Here is a 19,979-nt window from a genome sequence, read left to right on the forward strand (position 1 = left end):
CATTGAAATATTAAAGACCCTTTTAACATTTGCTTACACATCATCCTTTAAAAAAAACTTGATTTTCCAAGCATTAGATTTTTCCCCCTTTGGGGTCAGTAGTTTATTTAATTTCTAGAGTAAAGGTGATCTATGTGACATAAAAAAATCCCAGATTAGGTTCATTTGATTTTAAGATAGCTTTTGAGGCATAATTTATATACCATGAATTCCCCCAGTTTGAGTGTATAATCCAATGATTTTTAGGAAATTTATAGAGTTGTGCAACTCAATCTAATCTTAGAACATTTCCATTACTCCCCAAATATACCTCTGTTTTATTTGCACCCCTGTCACATTGGTATGCTTTCTGTATTATAGGTTTGCCTATTCTAGATATTTCGTGAAAATGAAAGAATTAATATGTGGTCTTTTGTGCCTGGCTTCTTTCACTTAGAATGTTGTTTACAAGATTTTTCCAAGTTGTAGTGCGTATCAGTACTTCATTCCTTTTTATGACTGAATAATATTCCATCATATGGCCATACCACATTTTGATTAACCATTCATTAGCTGATGGATGTTGGGCTGTTTCCACCTTGTGGCTACTGTGAATAATGAATCCATGTCTGGCTTTTTTTGCTTGACATCGCGTTGGTGATATTTGTCCATGCATTACATGTAGCATAGTTTGTCTTCAGAGATTTCCTTCTTTGCCAAATATAGAAGCTTTTTCTCTTCCCTCATTGGAATGTGATGGGTTAAACCCAAGGCAGGAAGAAACAAAACTTCAGTAGACGAAGATTTTATCTGTGTATCTAAGTTATTCAAAAAGGGGAAGAAAGAGACCAAAACACCCCCCATAAAAACCAACAACAAAACAAACCCAGAAGTTTATCAAGTGTCTGTAAAGGGGGGAGTACAAATATCTCTTCTATTTAATTAGGAATGTTTTATTGTTGTTCTTCCAAAGAAGCCATTATTATTGTTATTTTTAAAAATTGTGATCAGAGTGGGGCTTAACTGTTAACAAGAGTGATCCACAGGCGTGAGAAAAAGGGGTGGTAAGGTTTGCAGTCAGCTCAGCTGAGCATGGGAGGCTCAGAGCTCTTCCTCCCCCACCTCCCTACCCTGTAGTTGCTCTAAGTGGCATTCAGTGAGGGTGACAGGAAATTGGTCTGGGGCTGAGGCGGCCTAGAGTTCTGAGGAAAACAAGGCATACTGCATGTGCCTAACTGCCTACTTCCTGCAAGGGGCTCAGAAGAAGTTGCAGCCCCCAAGAACACTGGAGCTTAAAGGGTCTTTCTCACATGACTGCCATGCAAAGGGGTACTGACTAGTACAAGGCAGCCAGAAGGGTGGCCCTTACTCCCTTGGGACATTTTCGAGGTCTCGGTTTACCTTTTACTAATTCACCTAGAAAAATAAAGAGGTGGGGGGATCCCAGGGTGGCTCAGCGGTTTAGCGCCTGCCTTTGGCCCAGGGCATGATCCTGGAGTCCCGGGATCGAGTTCCGCATCGGGCTCCCAGCATGAAGCCTGCTTCTCCCTCTGCCTGTGTCTCTGCCTTTCTTTCTCTCTCTCTGTGTCTATCATGAATAAATAAATAAAATCTTAAAAAAAGAAAAAGAGGTGGGATGCCTGGGTGGCTCAGTAGTTGAGCATCTGCCTTTGGCTCAGGACATGATCCTGGGGTCCTGGGATTGAGTCCCACATCGGGCTCCCAGCAAAGAGCCTGCTTCTCCCTCTGCCTGTGTCTCTGCCTCACTCTCTGTACCTTTCATGAATAAATAAATAAAATCTTAAAAAAAAAAGAAGAAAAGAAAAACAAAGAGGCAACAATAGGGAAAAAAGGTCATGGAGGTGGTGAAATACATGGATGGGGATTACGGGGACAGGAGACTAGAACTTAACTCTATAGTCCCTTGTTAACTGTGTCTGTGTGCATAGATGTACCCCTCTTCTAGTCCAGAACTATGCCACTGATTCATCCCCTGAATTTGGCCCCAGTTTACTCTTCTGTAACATAGATGATCTTTAAAGAGAATTCTTTCTCTACGAGCCTATAATTCTGTGAATTCCAATTGCTTCCTGATTAAATGTATGAGCTTCAGTTTCCTCATTTGTAAAATGCAAGATTGCTGGGAAAATTAAAGTGCATAGAAGCCTTCCTGGAATATACCAGAATGAGGACTATTAGGGCTATCATTAGCCATCATTATCACATTTGATGGTATACCATCTGTTGGAGGTGTTAATTCCACTGTTTGCCTTTATCTGAAATATGTTGACATACTAGGAGTATATTTCCTTTTTTCTGCCCATATGATTTAAAGGTGAATCTACAGAAGGTAATCTCAACACACAGGGTATAGGTTACTGTAAAAGACAGACTAATAATTCATAGCCTGTCATGTGGCATTACACTTGAGAAGAATGTCTCTGACACATTCAGGAGTTGGTTGTTTTCTTCTCTTGATACAAACCCATTATTAAGTCATTTTTAGCTCATAGAAATATAATAACCCAATGCCTAAGAGTAGGGCTCCTGCCTGAAATTCAGGTCACCCAAAGGGTGCAATGCTGTAAGGTATGGAATACTTACTCACAAGGAATTTACCCTCTACCTAAATGGGTTAAGACAGAAGAGAAACTCCTGAGGCCCAAAGCAGTGTGAGAACAGTGCCACTGGAGAAGTAATGACATTGCACTATGAGGGTTCAAAGATCAGGCCACCATATTCCATGGCCAGGGATACGGGAAGCATGACAGGCGTCTTAGAGGTGATATTATCTGATAAATTGATAGGACGTTGTAGGAGATGCTTTTCTGCAGTTTCCAAACTTGGGTTAGTCTCAGAATCACCTGGGCGCCATTTCTAGAGGTTCTGACTGGTGAGGGCTGGAATTTGGAATTTGCATTTTTAAAAAGATCCCCCAATGCTTCTCATGATCATCCAGGTTCTCTTTAAGCATGGCTGTTAATTTAAAAAAATTATGAAGCATTTGATGTATTCATTCATTCAACAAATATTTTTTGAGCAACTGCTTTGCCGTAAATACAATCTAGGTGCAACAGGAACAAGATAAAGTCTTTATATTTTAGTGGAGAACTGTGAATGGGGCAGTACCTCAGGACCCGTAGTTAATAAAAATGAATCAATCCACCTTTTAAGGTTCTTATACTTGTTAGATAAAGAGATACTAAACACACCCAGGAAACAATTCTGCTATTGTTTCAAGCAGTGGACAATCCAGGGAATCACTGAAGTTTACCCTTTTATTACCTAATGAGGCAAAGAGGATTTGGTAAAGTAGTTCAGAATATTAGCAGGGAAGAATGTCTCAACTGCCCCAGCAGGCAAAGTGTATTTAAATGTCTCCAAAGTACTGCTGTAAAACGGGAAACCTCCTCAGCTTGTCATTCATGTGGGCTGTTTCAAGTGCTCTATGGGTAACGACACTTCATTAACCAATGTGCGATTGAAAATAACACAACCATACTTGTTTAAACTCATTATAATTCAGGTTTTAAGTTAATTTGGCAATCCTCTCAATTAGTTCCAATCAGTCAGGTTTTACTATGTTGTCCAATAACATAGGTTGGGGAACTGGGAGCTGAGTCAGCAGCCCAGACAACACAAGTTTGACTTGAAAAAATACAGATTCCCAGGAACTACCTCTGGAGATTCTGATTCTGCAGGTCTGGGGCGGGGCCCACTGGGATGCTGGATTTCTAAGAGTTGTACAGTGATTCGAATGCATGGTCTCCTGGGGACTGCAGGAAATAATTAAGTGCTGAGTTGATGTGGAACCAAGGAGAAACCAGAGTCCTGTCATGACTCAGCTCAATTCCTCCCCACCCCCCCTCCCCATGAGATTTGGAACTCCTCAGGGTCTTCTCTGAACTCGGAGGCCACTGAAAGCCTGTCCCATATTCATAGTTTACCTTGGATTATCCCCTCACTCTTCAGTTTGTCTTGTTTCCCAGTAGAGTCTAAGGCTTACAGAGGTCAAAGATCCTGTCTCAAGTACCCCTAAGGGCTTAGTCTTGTGCTCAGCAAAATCATAAGGTACTCGAGCTTAGAGCCAGCAATTGTAATCAAGGAAATGGTGCACACACACCACGGCCGGGGGGTAGGGGTGGAGTGGGGGGGGGGCGCTGCTAACGGAGACAGCTGTCTGAACACAGGCTGCCTCTCATGCATCCCTCCCTGGGAAGCACACACAGTCTTTTGGGAAATCCATAAACAACTGAACTTGCTCTCTTTGATGAGAACAAGCTACCGAAGGGCAGAACATCTCACCTTGTCCTCTATGCTAGCTGCTTGCTAAACGGCAACTTAGCCGAAAAAAATGAAGTTCAGTGTTCCCAGGATGACTGTGGATTTTCCTTCTCCCCAGCCTTTTCCTCTTATAGAAGTTCTATTTTTGCCTTTGGTAGAATGAATCAATCTGTTACCAGTTTCCCTTTCTAGAAAAGTAAATAGCATGCTAATAATTAACTGTATTGCTTCGAATTATTCTTTGGCACTATTCATTAACCCTCCACCTTCCCATCACAGCCTTTCACTCCCTTCCCGGCCTGGTCCCATGTTCCCTTCTCTGTGGCTCATCCCTAACCACTGTGCAAATAGTTGGCTACCAGGTTGGGTGACCAGCTGTCCTAGTTTGCCCAGGACTGAACGGGGCGGGGATTCCTGGACACAGGACTCTCAGTTTTAAAACTGGGACCATCCCAGGCAAACCAGGATGAGTTGGTCACCCCACCTGCATTGTGTGCAGGAAAGATTTGCAGTTTTATTTAAAATTCTTAAAGATAGAAAGATCTTTAAACCCAAATGGGAAAATGTTGTATGGTAAAATGGCAAGAATAGGGTTGACATTTTGGCACAGGGTGACTAATGCTTCAGTCAACTCATACTTACTGTTTACTGGTGTCACCAGTAAGGCTAGTGTTGGGCACAGGTCATTAACATCGTCTGAATATCAGACTCACCTGGAGAGATTTTTCTCTGAATTACTAATGCCAAGATCCTACCAACTAGATATTCGGATTGACTTAATGTGGGGTGGGGCTTGGGCACTGGTATTTTAAAAAATATTTCCCAGAAGATTCTAATGTGCAGACAGGCCTGAGAATCACTCCTCTAGGCATATATGCTGGTAAAGTAATTGATTGCTCTGGGGAGGACTTTTTCTGAGAAACTCCATGCAGTTGGTTTCTCTGAAAGAGCTATAAATGCAATATTCAGTGGACTCAAAGTGTGATCTGTGAATGTGTGCTAGTTGGCAAATTGTTGCTGCTCTGCCACACACAAAAAGAGAAACTGAGAGTAAGCATTTAGAAATTTTTTATAGCAATCAGAGTAATTTTCTGTCTAATGAATCTAAGACTAGTAAAAGAATGAACTTGCATTTTTTGGTGTCTTGGCCCCGTTATTTTTTTCTAGTTATTAGAAAAAAATTAGTTCATTTTTATTTATTTTACAAATGTAAGTCTGTGACAAATTTGAAATTGAAAACCAACCACAAAAAGAGTGATCCATCAATACAGATATTTGAGAGGCACTGTCCTAGAACAACAAATGACCTTCTGGTCTAGACAGAGAGGGTTCACCTTGAGTGCCAATCAACTGATGGCAGCTGCCTGGAGCACCATGTTGAGGAGGATCCTAAAGCCATGGACCATGATCAGTTGTGTCACATAAGATTAGGAGCAAAGGGTGACAGTATGAGTTCTAGGTAACTATCATCGCTGATTGAGGATATGTCCATCTTGTATTCATTGAGAAACTAAGGTCCAGGAAGAAGAAAGTTACTGTGTTGGTAACAGAACAGGAACTAGAACCTGTACTTTTCCCATCACACCATGCTTTCCTTCTTCTCATTACTCTCTCCCTTAATTCTGGCATCCCTGAGCAAGATCAGACTTGCTACCCATACTGCATGGCTCTTGAGAAGTGCTGCATAAAAATCAGTTAAAACAAGCGATATATTTCTTCTGGATACACAACCCAACCCAGTAGAATCTAAGTCACAGTCACCCTTGACCTAGTCAGAGAAGTAGGCAAGGCAAACTAGCCCCATGGCTCCCCAGGGTCAGCCATCGCAGCCAGAAAGACCACTATACCTGTTGTGACAGTTGTGTGTCACTAATAACGCCTTGGACCCTCCCTGAGTTTCTTATCGTATCATATATATGCTTGTTTCTATAAATCCCCAGAATATTTTCACTGGACATGAAAACCACTGTAATCCAGTATGTGATTTACTGTTGGCATAAAGCACAACATGGCTGGAAAGAAAAAAAGCAAAATTTGTGTTAAGTCTAAAGGTCGGTTAAGAAGACTTACTGTGTCTAAAAGAAGTTTTTCAGCTTTGTCTCGACTGATACTCTTATTGTACCACCTGAAAGCAGGAAAAAGTCATATGTCAATGCAGTTAAATTATTTTTATTATTTACTTATAAAAGATAATGCTAGAAAATGATTTGGTCATTTTCTGTCTATACCAGTGCTTTCAAACTTAAAAACAAAGGCACGAACCATTTCCAGGTAATAAAATGTTTAATTGGAAGGGAACAAATGAATCAGAATTGGTAAAGTATTGGTAATTTTTGAAACTGTGTTTTGAGTACATGGAGGTTCGTTATATTATCCTCCCTACTTTGGTGCATGTTCAAAATTTTCCATGATAAAACTTTAGAAAAACTTTAGTTTCTCCATTTCATAAGTCCGTGGGTGATTATAAATAGAATGAGGCTAGGACAGCTATAAAAATTAAGTAAAATTTGGAAGTTTAGGCTTGTAAAGCAAATGCAGTGTTTTTCTCATTTAGACTGGTTTTCAAGATCTGCAAAGTAATTATATTATTTCTATAATTTGGGGGTCTGGTAAAAAACCTAAAAAGTGGTAAGAAGAATATGAATGATTTTTAGGGATGAAGTTTTTGAATGTTGCTGTTAACATGAACCACATCTTGGCTTCCCTGGCTACTTCTTAGATAAGAGGAGATAGAATGATTATCAGTTAACAACCAGTTTTAGGAAAGTATAAACCCCAGAGGAGAGAAGTTCTGGGTGGGCAAGGAATACTACTTGTCAAACTTGTTGGGCTGTTAGAAAGTAGCCACAAATAAGTGGATCCATCTGGACTTTTGAACATCATGCAACTGAATGGTATTTTTTTAAAAAAGATTATTTATTTATTTATTCATTCATTCATTCATTCGAGACAGAGAGAGAGAGAGAGGCAGAGACAGAGACACAGACAGAGGGAGAAGGAGGCTCCATGCAGGGAGCCCGATGTGGGGCTCGATCCCAGGTCTCCAAGATCAAGCCCTGGGTCGAAGGTGGCACTAAACCGCTAAGCCACCCAGGCTGCCCCGGTATTTTATACCTCAGTGGGCTCTTGAAACTTATCTAGTTGAGGGATGGAAAATATGCTTCATTTCATGTGCAAGCTCTGATCAGTAGCTGCCTAAAGCTATGCACCTCAGCTCAGTAGGTAGGTGTGTCACTAAGAGTGATGTCTATCCTGAGTTCAAGGATGGGGAGGGAATGCCAGCTAGAATGTCTCCTTCATCTTGTCTGACCCTTCAGTTTAAGGAAAAGGGATCTGAGATTCAGCCTGGTGAGAAAACTTGCCCAAGGGTATGCCGCCAATCAGGGCAGGAGACCTGAAGCCAATCAATGGATATACCAAACCATGATTTTGTTCCCAGCTGGTATATTTTTGAGTTCTTATGCAAATATCACCTGAAACTAGACAATATTAAGTTCAAGGATAAAAAGTTATCATATTGAGTATTTTTAATACATGCATACATATATATGTATGTATATATGTATATTTAGAAATAGATAATACAATTCTAATATAAACATAGATATATTTCTAATATAAATATTGTATATCTAATGTAAAAATATATTTTAAAAGTATATGTGCATGTGTATATATATGTGTGTATATATATATATGTACTTCTAAATGTCTGGATGTCTGCTTGTGAGTCATTTTATTCTCTAGCTATGATTCTATAATCTGAAAATGCAAACTGACAGTATGTAGAATAGATAGGGCTCACAGACTGTTTTGCTTGTATGGTGTCATGTTTTGTTTTGTTTATGACTTAAAGTACCATCGGGAGGGGGCATACACTTTTTTATTTGCCCCAGGCTCTACCATTCTCTAGTGCTTTATACTCTGTTGGAATTTTGAGTTTGCCCCTTCTATCGTAAATGATGAGATTCTGATTAAAAGCAAAAACAAACAAAAGTTCCCAGCCTAGTGATCATTTGAAATAAATGCCTATTTTTTCCTAAAGGCATTGACTATAAAAATGAAAGAATTTTATTTAAGCATATTTCATACATGTTTCATTGCGGCTCAAGTATTCTTGGAACCGATGACTCTTCTGTTAGCTGAGGGAGGGGCTACTCACACATACTTGATCAAAGCCCGTCTCAGGTTGAGAGACTCTTCAGAAAATGATAGCTCTTCACTACAGAGTCCATTAGAATTTAAGCAACAAATAACTTGACCACATTTGAACTAATAAGAGCCCAAATGAGTTGATAGAAGTCTTCATTAGCTAATATTCTTCAACCCTGGTATCTTACATTTGGTAAGGACTTAAATATTTTTCATTTTTAAATAATTTCAAATGTATAGAAAAGGTGTAAAATACTATAAAAGGGCTCCCATATACACTTGACCCAAATGAACTAACTTCTGACATTTTATATATTTGCTTTACCATTCCCTCTGAATATATATATGTATATATATATATACATACACACATATATATATATAATTCCTAACCATTTGAGAATAGACTTTTACTCCTATGTATTTCTAAGAAATAGAACATACACTTATATAAACATGGTACAATTACCGAAATCAGGAAATTTAACATTAGTGCAATACTATTATCTAATTTCAGACTTGGTTTGAATTTTATTGGTTGTCCCAATGATGTGTTTTGTCACTTTTTTTTTTTTTTTTTTTTTTAAGAGAGGAAGAGAGAGAGAGAGGTGAGGGAAAGGAGCTGAGGAAAAGGAAGAGAGGGAATTTTAGGCAGGCTCCAAGCACAGCATGGGCCCAACACCAGGCTCAATCTCAGGATCCTGAGATCGTGACCCGACCTGAAATCAAGAGTCAGACACTTAACCAACTGAGCCACCTAGGTGGCCCTATTTTTTTTTTTTTTTTAATGGCTCAAGATTGCTAGTCATCTCCTTAGGCTCCTTTAATGTGGACCAATTTCTCAGTCTTTTGTGTCTTTTATGATATTAACATTATTAAAAAGCCAGTTATATTGTAGAATATGAATCTGTGTATTATTTTCTCATGATGAGATTCAGATTATGCATGTTTGGGCCAGGGTAGCACAGCAGTGATGTTGTGTCCTTCTCAGTGTATCACGTCAGGAGACTTGTGTTGTGAACTTTGATCACTTGGTTAAGATAGAGGTTTATCAAATATTTCCACTTTATTACTAATAAGTGATTTATGAGAAGATACTTTGAAACTAGGTAAATATCAAACTTTCACCTCCCTAGTTCTGAAATTTTCATTGACGTTTCTTCTCTGAATTAGTTGATACTTTGAGTTACAAATGGTGATTTTTAAACGTGGTCATTCCTTCTACATTCATTAGCTGGCACTGTATGGTAAGAAAGAAATTTCTAGTCTATCAAACTATGCTTGTTATTGATTCTTATTTTATTCAATGGATTGTAGTCCATTACTGTCATTACTTATTTTGATACTCAAGTTGTCTTATATTTGGCCAGAAGGTATAATTTTAAGCTGACTTCTGTGTCCATTTCAAGAGTCCACATCATTAAAATATTTTGGGGGGGCAGTACTTCTTTACTTTTTGGTGCAAGGTGTTCCAAGTTCATCCTGTTTTTGTCCCTGCCTCAACTCTGAATCCCCAAGCCATTTCTCCAAGAACTCCATTTTAGTGGGAAGTGCTATTTAGAAATGAAGATCTGTGAACAAATGCTATTCTGGTGCTATGGTGCTATTGCTTCTGGGCCTTTTAGCAGCTGAGCTAGGGAACATATGGACATGGTGAGTACATTGTCCACTACAATTGGATTTCATTAAACACTAAGTAGTTCCATTAAAATTATATCCATGTGAACTCTTCTGTAGATGACAACCTGAAGTAAACAATACAAGCCAAGCAGATATTTAATACCTCTTTGTCTGCTATTTTGGTATTGGAAGTATGCCTTAAAGCATATTTTAAAGTGAGTTTGTATTTGATCCAGTGTTCATATTGGTTTTTTGCTTCTCAAGTAAGACCAACATTCTCAGAAGAACCTTTCCTTTTACTGCAATCTGTGTAGGGATCTTAGAGTCATCTCTGATAAAAGGGGAGGTCACTACATATGTCAGTCCTCTTCTCCTATTTAAAATGTTCCTCTACTATTTACTTAGGGATCAAAGTACAAGAAGAAAAAAAATGCTGGTACTTTTATAATCAATCAATAATTTACTCCTAATCTAAGGAGGACCGTAGTACCATATTTTTAGAAAATATATAAAATATCTTACTCATAGGTTTCCAGGCTATTTGGAGACTTTTCCACCAGATAACTGCTTGGTACATATCCTTCATGCCTGTTAAAAGGGAAATTCATGTTTAGACTATTATAGGACAAACTTTCACATCTCTATTTTAGAGGTTGTTCAATCCACTAAAAGTCATTTAAAGATGGCGGAGTCCCACAGTATTTGGCATTCTTGATAAGACACTTTAAAGTTTTAGAATAAAAGAGTCACTAAAAATAACAAAACTCTGCCATCTGTTAAAGGCAATAGGTTTCATCACTAAAATATAAACCATAATAAATAAGAAGCGACTACTTTACTTAAAAAGCTATATTTGTTGCTCTCCTCATTGTGAAATTTCCTCTAGTGGAAAAAATATTAATGTTTGGTCTCTATTTTCTATAAGGAAACATTTTCTTTGGGGTGCGACAATCAGAATTTTTTCCACTTTTGTGCTACCATTTTATAGTGAGGAAGCCAAAATAATTAAAGTATAAAAAAATCACTTTCCAACCACAGGTCCCAAAAGATACTGCCAGTCAGTGTTATAAGTTTTTAATTCAAGGCCTTCCTAATATTTTATTGTTGTTAATTGAACTCCTTTAAACGTAAATGGTAAAACATGAGAAAAAAGAAGAATCACACTGGATTTAGAGGTGAGAGTTTCTTTTGAGCAGGAATACATAGATGTGCATAAACAAAGACATATGGATAAAGAGACTAATCAGCACACCAAAATACTTTACATTTGTGTATAGCACTGTATTTTTCAAAGCATGTTCACATTCATTATTACATTTAATACTACAAGACAAAAGCAATGTCCTTTGGACTCTCTGGGCCTCTGGCTCCCTCTCTGTAAAATGAAGACCCTAAACTAAATTCCACATAAAGTTCCTCCTGACTCTGCCAGTCTATAAAAAGATGCCTAAGAGTTTCTTGCTCTTTGTTTCATAAAGCATATTTTAATTTTTATATAATAAAGCCATTTTTCAATCTAGTGATGATATTTAATGAGGAATGTATACTCTATTTCACAGAATGGTTTTGAGGAATGAAGAGTTCAAAAATGGGGATGCCAAATATGAGATGATTGTCTCATAACCTGTACCCATGGCTGACACTGCTAGTCAATCGTGGTGTGCTTGCTTTGGAGAATTGAACATCCAGCTTCAGAATTACTCTGAATATGGTGTTCATGGCAGTCTGTCAATCGAAAGAAGTCAAGTTATTCTAAAATTTGCTATTTCTTTTATATCTATCTTTTTGAGTCCACTTGATCATGTCTGGTTTTGTCATGCCATACATTTACAATTATATTAATAGATCTGATACCATTTTTACTTTTAAATAGAATAACCGTGTTCTAATATGCCAACCACATAACATCATGTGATAATATCATTATCACCAACGGTAATTCTCTTCCCCTTGCATGTGGATGTAGAATTTACAAAGCTTCTTTCACTTTTATCATCTCATTGACTTCCTCAACACTATGAAACAGACAGAGCTGATGTTACCATCTGCATTTTGTAGATAAGGAAATAGACCCACGAAGCATAAGTGACTTTTCCAAAGACCTACAAAAGTAGTTGATATCCAGTCCAAGTCTTCTGTCTCCCCATCTTGTGTACTTTCCACTATCCTGCATTATGACAAAGCACACTGGGGAAATTCCCAAAACACCAGCTAGACTTTAGGGTGTCCTCTTTGATGGCCTTTGAAGTGCAGAGCTGAGCATTTCCACAGGCCACTGAACAAAGGGTGCCACTGTCATTTGGGGAAGTGAAACCCAGGAGAAGAAGTTTCCTGGCACATTAGGTGTGCTAAACAAATGTCAGTTGACTGGAGGAGTGAATTTCTGAGTAAGTTCTGGTGTTTGTAGAACCAGGAAGTCTTATACCTGTCTCTGATGTGGGACTCCTTATAATAGGCAAAGAGAAGGTGATGTGACTGACCTTACTTGCCTTACGAGTCAGCTAGAGAGGGAAACTAGCTCTGGTCTCAGCTAGCCAGCAACACTGTCTCCCAGAATACAGTTCTTGAGCTAACCATATTTTACACCCGTCTTTCACTCCCCCCTATAATGGCATCAATGAGGCTACTTAAAGAGAAGGTGATGTGATGAAACAAATTTGTATGTAAAAACTATGGCCTTAACCTAAAGATATTTGTATGCTTCTTTCTTTATTCATCATATTAGCTTTTTTTAAATTATATTTTTAAAGTTAGTGATACCCACTGTTGACACTCCCACACACTGTTGGTGGGTAGTGGGAATATAAATTTGGCAATCGTTCTGACGGAATTATCTATCAAAATGGAGACATGCTCTAATTCAACAGTTCTGTAGTTAGAAATGTGAGATGTATACTTTTTCAAAAGAAAAATATATTTTCAAAAATATATATGTTGCAAATCTTTTTTCAAAACATTGCCTGGAAACATGAGCATGAGCAATACAGCATCTTCACTGTGGCCTTGTTTAAAATAACAAATGAAGAAAACAAATGACTTGGAAACTAAGTGTCCCACCATTTCAGATCATTCAAATATTTATAATACAAGCATTATCGGGCAGCTCAGTGGTTTAGTGCCGCCTTCGGCCCAGGGCGTGATCCTGGAGACCCAGGATCGAGTCCCACATCGGGCTCCTTGCATGGAGCCTGCTTCTCTCTCTGCCTGTGTCTCTGCCTCTCTCTCTCTCTCTGTGTCTCTCATGAATAAATAAATTAAATCTTTAAAAAAAAACCAAGCATATCTTCCAAAACTATGCAATTATTTAAAAAACAAAGTAGATTTGTATCTGCTGATATGAAAAGATCTCTGAGACACATTACCAAAGGTTAAAGGCAAGATGAACAGAATGAATCACCTTTGTTCAAGTGAAAAGAAAGGATGCATTTGTGTATGTATAACTTTTTGTCTGGGATACACAAGAAAATGTTGATAGTGATTACTTTTGGGATTGATATGGGCACAAATGGAGGTTGGATTTTTTTTTTTTTAAATAAGACATCAATTTAGGTCATCCAAATGTCACAGTTATGGAGTATTTTTCTTATTTATATCTTTAATCAGTAATAACCTCATACTTTAAGAATACATAAACCCCTAATATTAACATACAAGAATGTTCATTGCAGTGTTGTTAATATCTGCAAAATACTGGAAGTAATCTGAATGCCCCAAAAGGGGATTCCTAATTATGGTACACTTTTGTATCGGATTTATGCAATCATTGAAATCATATTCTGGAGAATATTCTGTGGCTTGGGCAAATACCTCTGATGTATTAAAATGAAAAACTAAAGCCTTATAAAGCAGCACAAATCTGAGAAACTTAAAAACATTACAACTAAGGTTTTCATGCTAGTATCTAAGTCATATATATCCTAGGCATTCTGAAGGTTAACAAAAGTAATTTTGTTGTATTTCAGATCAGAGAAAGGCTCAAATCCTATAGTGGACAATTGGTATTAGCACAACTTAACTTTCTCCCTGACTCATGTAGATGGCTAGTTCAAAGACTGGTAACGTAGCTACTCTTTCATATCTTCTTCCTGATACTTCTTAATATAACCACTAATCTGTACTATTTCTACATGTCTTTTCTTTTCTTTGAAAATAGACACGTCATGATGGGATGTGCCTTCAGTCTCATCCAAACACTCAAGAAAATAGTGCTTCCTTGTAGAACAAGCTGCCAATCTCCTGCTCTGCGGATGTCTGTGGAAAAATCCAGGAATTTTTAGATGGGCTCAGAGACTGGGAGTGCTTGATGGGTAGAGAGCATAGCAAGTGACTGCCTCTGCCACTTCTGAGAAGTGGAAAGAACCCCTCAACCCACTTCTGCCTTCCTTTTCCTCCTAACTCTGCTCTCTTCTCCTACATCAGTGAAGTGGTCATGCTGACGGAGGGAGGACAAATCATTCCAGTGTTTTCTCTATTCCCACCTCACGTCAAGCGCTGGCACAGCAACCACAAAGATGCCTTACCCATTCCTGTCCTGTACCCTCCACCAGTGAATCTCGGAACTGTCCAGCAGGTAGTACTCCTCATTGCGTTGTAGCATGAGTTCCTGTGGGTCATTTGTTTGGTAGTCATACAAGGCAATGACAATGGTTTCTTCGGGTTCCCGAAGTGATCGCTGGAGGAGGTAGAAAACAAAACCAAGCAATGACATAGACAGGAGATAAACTGCAGAACAAAATCAACAAGTCCTTAAATTATAACTTGCTCCTGATTCTATGCTGGGTCAACACATCAGCTCCTACAATCCACTGGGTATTCACTAAAACCACCTGCCTTCTCTAGTTGGGTTTCTTTATGACTTAGGACTACAGTGCTGAATATGACACAAAGACACTCAGTACCTGGAATTCATTTCCCCTCTCATTCTGTGTGGTGAATTTTGACCACAGTGAATTCCAAGCAGCCACATGCTTTTCATAAAAGTCTGCTGGTCACACATTATAGCCTCTCTGCGGAAAGCGTCATATTCTTGGTGAAAGTGATGCAGTCAGTGCTAGGTTATTCAGTACAGACTTTTCTGATTTGACTGTGGTTTTGTCCAGATCTATAGAATCATAGACTACCAGAACTGGAATGCCTCTGAGAGATCATTCAATCCATTCTTTTGTTTGAAATGGGGAAACAGAGGCCCAAATGGGGAAATGAATATAGCTAAGCTTAGCACTTGAATTAGTCTTAATGCTTTCTCTTTGATAGCACATGGACTTCCTTCTTCCTCTTAGGGGCTCTCTTGCCTAAGTGTCTACTCCTCAGCATTTTTTTAAGGATGATATATTGAAGACATGAAGAAGAGACTACAAGCAAACAATTGTGGAAGTTCAGGAAGGGCACACTTGCTACAGGTTGGCAGATTTTGTGAGACAGTATATATGGAAGAGACTGAGATTACTGGTGATGATGAGATATGGTGGTGTTGGGAAACCAAAATGTCTGTGAGGACATTGAAGCATTTGGCGGTATAAAAATCCCAGAGATTTAAAAAGAAAAACTTGTCATACTAATGTACGAGTCAGATTAGGATCTGAAGTCTAGATATTGGTGGAGCTCATTAGGTAGTGTTTTGGAGTACTGCAGATGAGAGTCAATGGGACTGAGGCTTTCACCCCCACAGCTAATGGAGGAAGGAGTTGTATTCAAGGACACTTGGAGATTAAAGAGGGCTGTGACATCATGGTATTCATCCCATTATAGGCCCAACTAATTGATCGATCTCTGTGAAAAGATAGGTCACAGCGGGGTTCTCAAACGATGGTGGTACCTTTCCATAGGGAGCATCTTGACATCTATGGGAGTGTTGTGAATGTCACAAAGGTTTAGGTGTGCTGCTAGCATTTAATGGGAGAGGGCCAAGAATGCAAAAATCTCTGCACTATCTCACATTCTGAAAAACATTCAAATGTCCTGTTAGACATTCATATGGTGAGAAATCTGCTTATAATGATAATAATAATAATAATGTGTAATAATACTCAGAGCCTAGATACAACCTCCACCCTGTATAGGTGGGACTATGAGGGAAACCATCTGCAGCCAGAGTTGGCTTCCCCAGAGCTGGCTTGGTATTACTTAAATCTTATAGATCAATACATTAGATCAGTGTTTCTCCCTACTTCATTGTGCCCCAGAATTACCTGGAGGTTTATTAAAACTCAGATTGCTGAGACCCTCTTCCAGAATTATGAAGACAGTAGATCTGGGATCCAGTTTGAGCATTTATATTGCATTTCTAACAAGCTCCCAGGTGATACCAATACTGCTGGTCCAGGGACCACACTTTGAGAACCACCACTTGAATTAAAACCACCATGCCTGAAACTCTGTTGCCTACTAGCTTAACAACTAAGTTGCTGAATGGCCTTGGAAAAGCCTCAAAACCTCTCTTGGGACTTGATTTCCCAAGCTTTAAAATGTGAATAAAACTATAACCCTCTGTAGTGGCTGGCTAGAACAGATAGTGAGGAAAGGAGGCACATACACACACACATATATAGTATATATATATATATATATATATATATATATACACACACATATACATATACATCTTTGAAATAGTAAAAGTGTAGAAGTACTTAAAAATATTAAGTATTATCAAAAGTAAGATGTGGAATAATTACACCATTTTATTTTATTTTTTAAAAGATTTTATTTATTCATCTGAGAGAGAGAGAGAGCATGAGTGGGGGTACCAGCAGAAGGAGATGGAGAAGCAGACTCCCTGCTGAGCAGGGAGCCTGGCATGGGGCTCTATCCCAGGACCCAGAGATCATAACCTGAGCTGAAGGCAGATGCTTAACCATCTGAGCCATCCAGGTGCCCCAGTACATCATTTTATATACATAGCTTTATTATACCTCAAAGTGGTCAGGTAGCTGGATATACAGTTTGATACCAATACGTTTTTGTTGAGTGAATAAAATAAACTGAGGTTTTAGCAGCTGAATTGTCCTTTTGTGCAAATAGACACATGAGACAGTTCAGGTCCAAGAAACCCAGTGTGTTCATTTCAACTGAATTACTACAACCTGCTGCATTGCCCAAGATTTGAAAAATCTGGACAAATGGGGAAAGTGCAGAGGGGACATGCTAGTTAGGCAGCTGCAGTGCTGGGCGCCCACCGTGCCCTCACTTACCCTGTTGTCTTCAGGAGTAGGAGGAAGAGGCTTCTTTGAAGCTGAAACAAGAAAAACAGAAAAACAAAATGAACATGAAACTGAATGTGCCCAACTGGAGGTGAGCAGCCAGGGGGCTTTTCAGAGAAAAGAGGCCCTTGGGAGAACACTAGAAGCAAAGGGTCAGAAGGAGATGTTGAGACACAGAAAGGAAAATCGGCTGTGTAGAGCCTGAGTTTTATCTCTTTTAGCATGTTGGTTCCCCATTTCATTTTCTAGGAGATACTAGAAGCTTCTAGAAGTCAATATTCTGTGTTCCTAGGAAAAACCTAATCCAACAGTTGCTACAGAGGTGTTAGGCTTGTGTCCTTCTCTGTGGGCCGGGAGACCTCCACAAACACACCTACCACATGCCAAACCCCAGAGTGGGAATTGATGACTCAGGGTAACAGTGACTCACTGGCTTCCTGAGGCAGCTGTGGGCTTGGGGAGGGGGCGGGTGCGGTGAGGGAGGGGTCATCGTGTTAGTTAATGCTTCTGAGCATGTGTTCCTACTATCTCCTCCAAACAACACCCTAAGCACCTCTCTCTCTGTTTATCTGTTTGTGTCTCCACATTTCCCTCTCTTTACCTCTCCTCTCTGCCTTTTTTTCTCTTTCCTCCTCTCATCTTTTTCTCCTTTTTCTTCTCTCTCTCCTTTCATCTCTTCCTCTCTGTCTCTTGATATTTCTCCTTTGAGGCACTGAAAAGGTCAGGCCTGGAATCAATAGACCAAAATTGAATGTCTGGGAGTAGGTGGGGCATGGGAGGCAGCACATAGGCTTCTGCTTAATTCAAAGAATTATTTAATAATTAGATAGAAAATGGGAATAGACTCAATAAGTAGGTGGTGAGCTCCTCATCTCCATGTGAGGTTGACTCACATACAAGGTTAATCCTTGCCTGACTGGGACAGTACCTCCCAGGAATGTGGTAAGAGGAGATCCACACAATGACATGGGAACCCAGCCCCTGTGCTAACTTCTTAAGCAAGAGCACGGTGGGGTATTGACCTGGGTTTGTGATTAACCGAGAAGAAGAAAACAAACATAATTGGAAGCGTGGTTCCTACTGAGCACTCAACTCAGAGCACCAGGGGACTGGTGTTCTCACCCCAGCTCTACCAGGAATGAGCTGTGTGGCCTTGGGCCTCTTGTAGCCCTAAACATTCTGTGACAGGTATCTCTTCTTCTAGCCTTAGTCTTCCCTTCTTTCTTCTCCCTCTGTGTGAAGTTGGTGTGTACTGACATCAGGGCCAGTTCTGGTTGCAGAAATGAGTGTCACTGTGGATTGGGTAGAGCAGGGTCCATTTTTACCCAACCACCTCTGTTGCTTTCCAGACATAGACACACATACTGCTATATCTCAGGTTCAGATTCCTCTGTCCCCAGATAGGAAAGACTGGTAGGCACAGTTACCATTTATTGAGAACTCGGACATCTCAATGCCAGCAGCTGTGCTAAGAGCTTTCCACAATCCCATTATCACAACACAAATGCACAACCACTAACAGAGTGACTATACAGTGGTTAGGCCCTGGATTCATGTGGCAAGTTCAGCATGAGAAGCCCTCTCCAAGTGTCATCCTGGTGAGTCATTCAGATGCCCCCGGTCCTGTGTCTAAGACTCAATGGAGGTTAAATCCCATGCACCCTAAAGAGGATCAGCAGCAACATGCAGGGTGAAAACTGCAAAATGGAAATACAGATTCAAAGACTCCAGAGCTGGAAAGGGGCTTAGAAATTGTTTCATCTTAGGACCCCTGAAACTTTCCCTAACATGGGAGAGATGAGGACATTAGGGCCCTTGATGGCCAAGTGACTTGTCTAAGGGCCCAAGCAAGGTGCTGGCAGGAATTTGGAGACCAGGCTGCTGGGCTTTGGAAAGGGCTTTTACTCACTGGAGAAAGCCCAGGCCATTTTGTTATCATGGTGGATTTCACTCATATAAAACCTGTTTCTTTTTTATGAAACACTAGCCTTTGTGAGTATGGGCTGTAGGATAATGCAGAAGATCATTCACTTCTAAAACTAGGTATATATTGTTCTTCTGGGCTAAGCAAGGGACTGGCAACCTTAAATTTTCTTTCCCAATGGGGAAGGTGAGAAGCGGTGGTTTTAAAAGTGGTACTAAGAGGGGCTGTGACTCAGGAAGCCACGGAAAACCCAGCCATGTGTTACATTTAGCACATCCGCTTTGGGTTGTCAACGTGAGGTATTAGGTTTTTGTGCAAAGAAGAAACTGAGAGATGAGAAAAAGTGGCTAGGGTAAGAGAGGTTGAGAGGAGAGAGGAATGGGAGCAAAACAATTCACAGGATCCATCATTGCTATTCAACAATGGCTTGGCAGAGCACTTCCTCACGGTGTGACCTTGAGCATACCTAACATCTCAAGGTCTTCTGCTTCTGTGACTTCACACCATCTACCCCAGACAACTGTGAGGAATGGGAGCACACCATGTGTAAAAGTGCATGCAGGTGAAGCTGCACTTCATTGAAGGTTCAAGTCCCAGAGCCATCGCGGGAGAGAAAGCCGGGTTGCATACCAATCTCAAGTTCTGGGGCCTTTGACCTCCAGGGATTAGAAACAATGTTTTTTGTTTTCATTTTGCATTTAGGCTGTGGCCTTCTTTTCTCTGAGATTACAGAGATCAACAGCGAGTTTGAAGGGGAAGCAGGGAGAAGCCGCAGAGTGCAGTAAGCAGTTTTGGGGTTTGCTTTCTTCCCCTCCAACAGT

General features: G+C 39.8%; 1 protein-coding gene across 1 annotated transcript in view; it reads right to left on the reverse strand.

The window, feature by feature from the left end:
* Positions 1–19,979, reverse strand: part of ITK (IL2 inducible T cell kinase) — a 63,282-nt gene that overhangs the window by 18,391 nt on the left and 24,912 nt on the right. The window contains exons 5-8 of the mRNA XM_038534925.1: positions 17,226–17,266; positions 14,556–14,707; positions 10,558–10,623; positions 6,334–6,388 (exon numbers count right to left, since the gene is read on the reverse strand). Coding sequence (XP_038390853.1) covers positions 6,334–6,388; positions 10,558–10,623; positions 14,556–14,707; positions 17,226–17,266 — 314 coding nt within the window. The remainder of the gene's footprint in view (positions 1–6,333; positions 6,389–10,557; positions 10,624–14,555; positions 14,708–17,225; positions 17,267–19,979) is intronic.

This window comes from Canis lupus, chromosome 4, assembly GCF_011100685.1.
Source record: "Canis lupus familiaris isolate Mischka breed German Shepherd chromosome 4, alternate assembly UU_Cfam_GSD_1.0, whole genome shotgun sequence".
NCBI classification, from domain to species: Eukaryota; Metazoa; Chordata; class Mammalia; order Carnivora; family Canidae; genus Canis; species Canis lupus.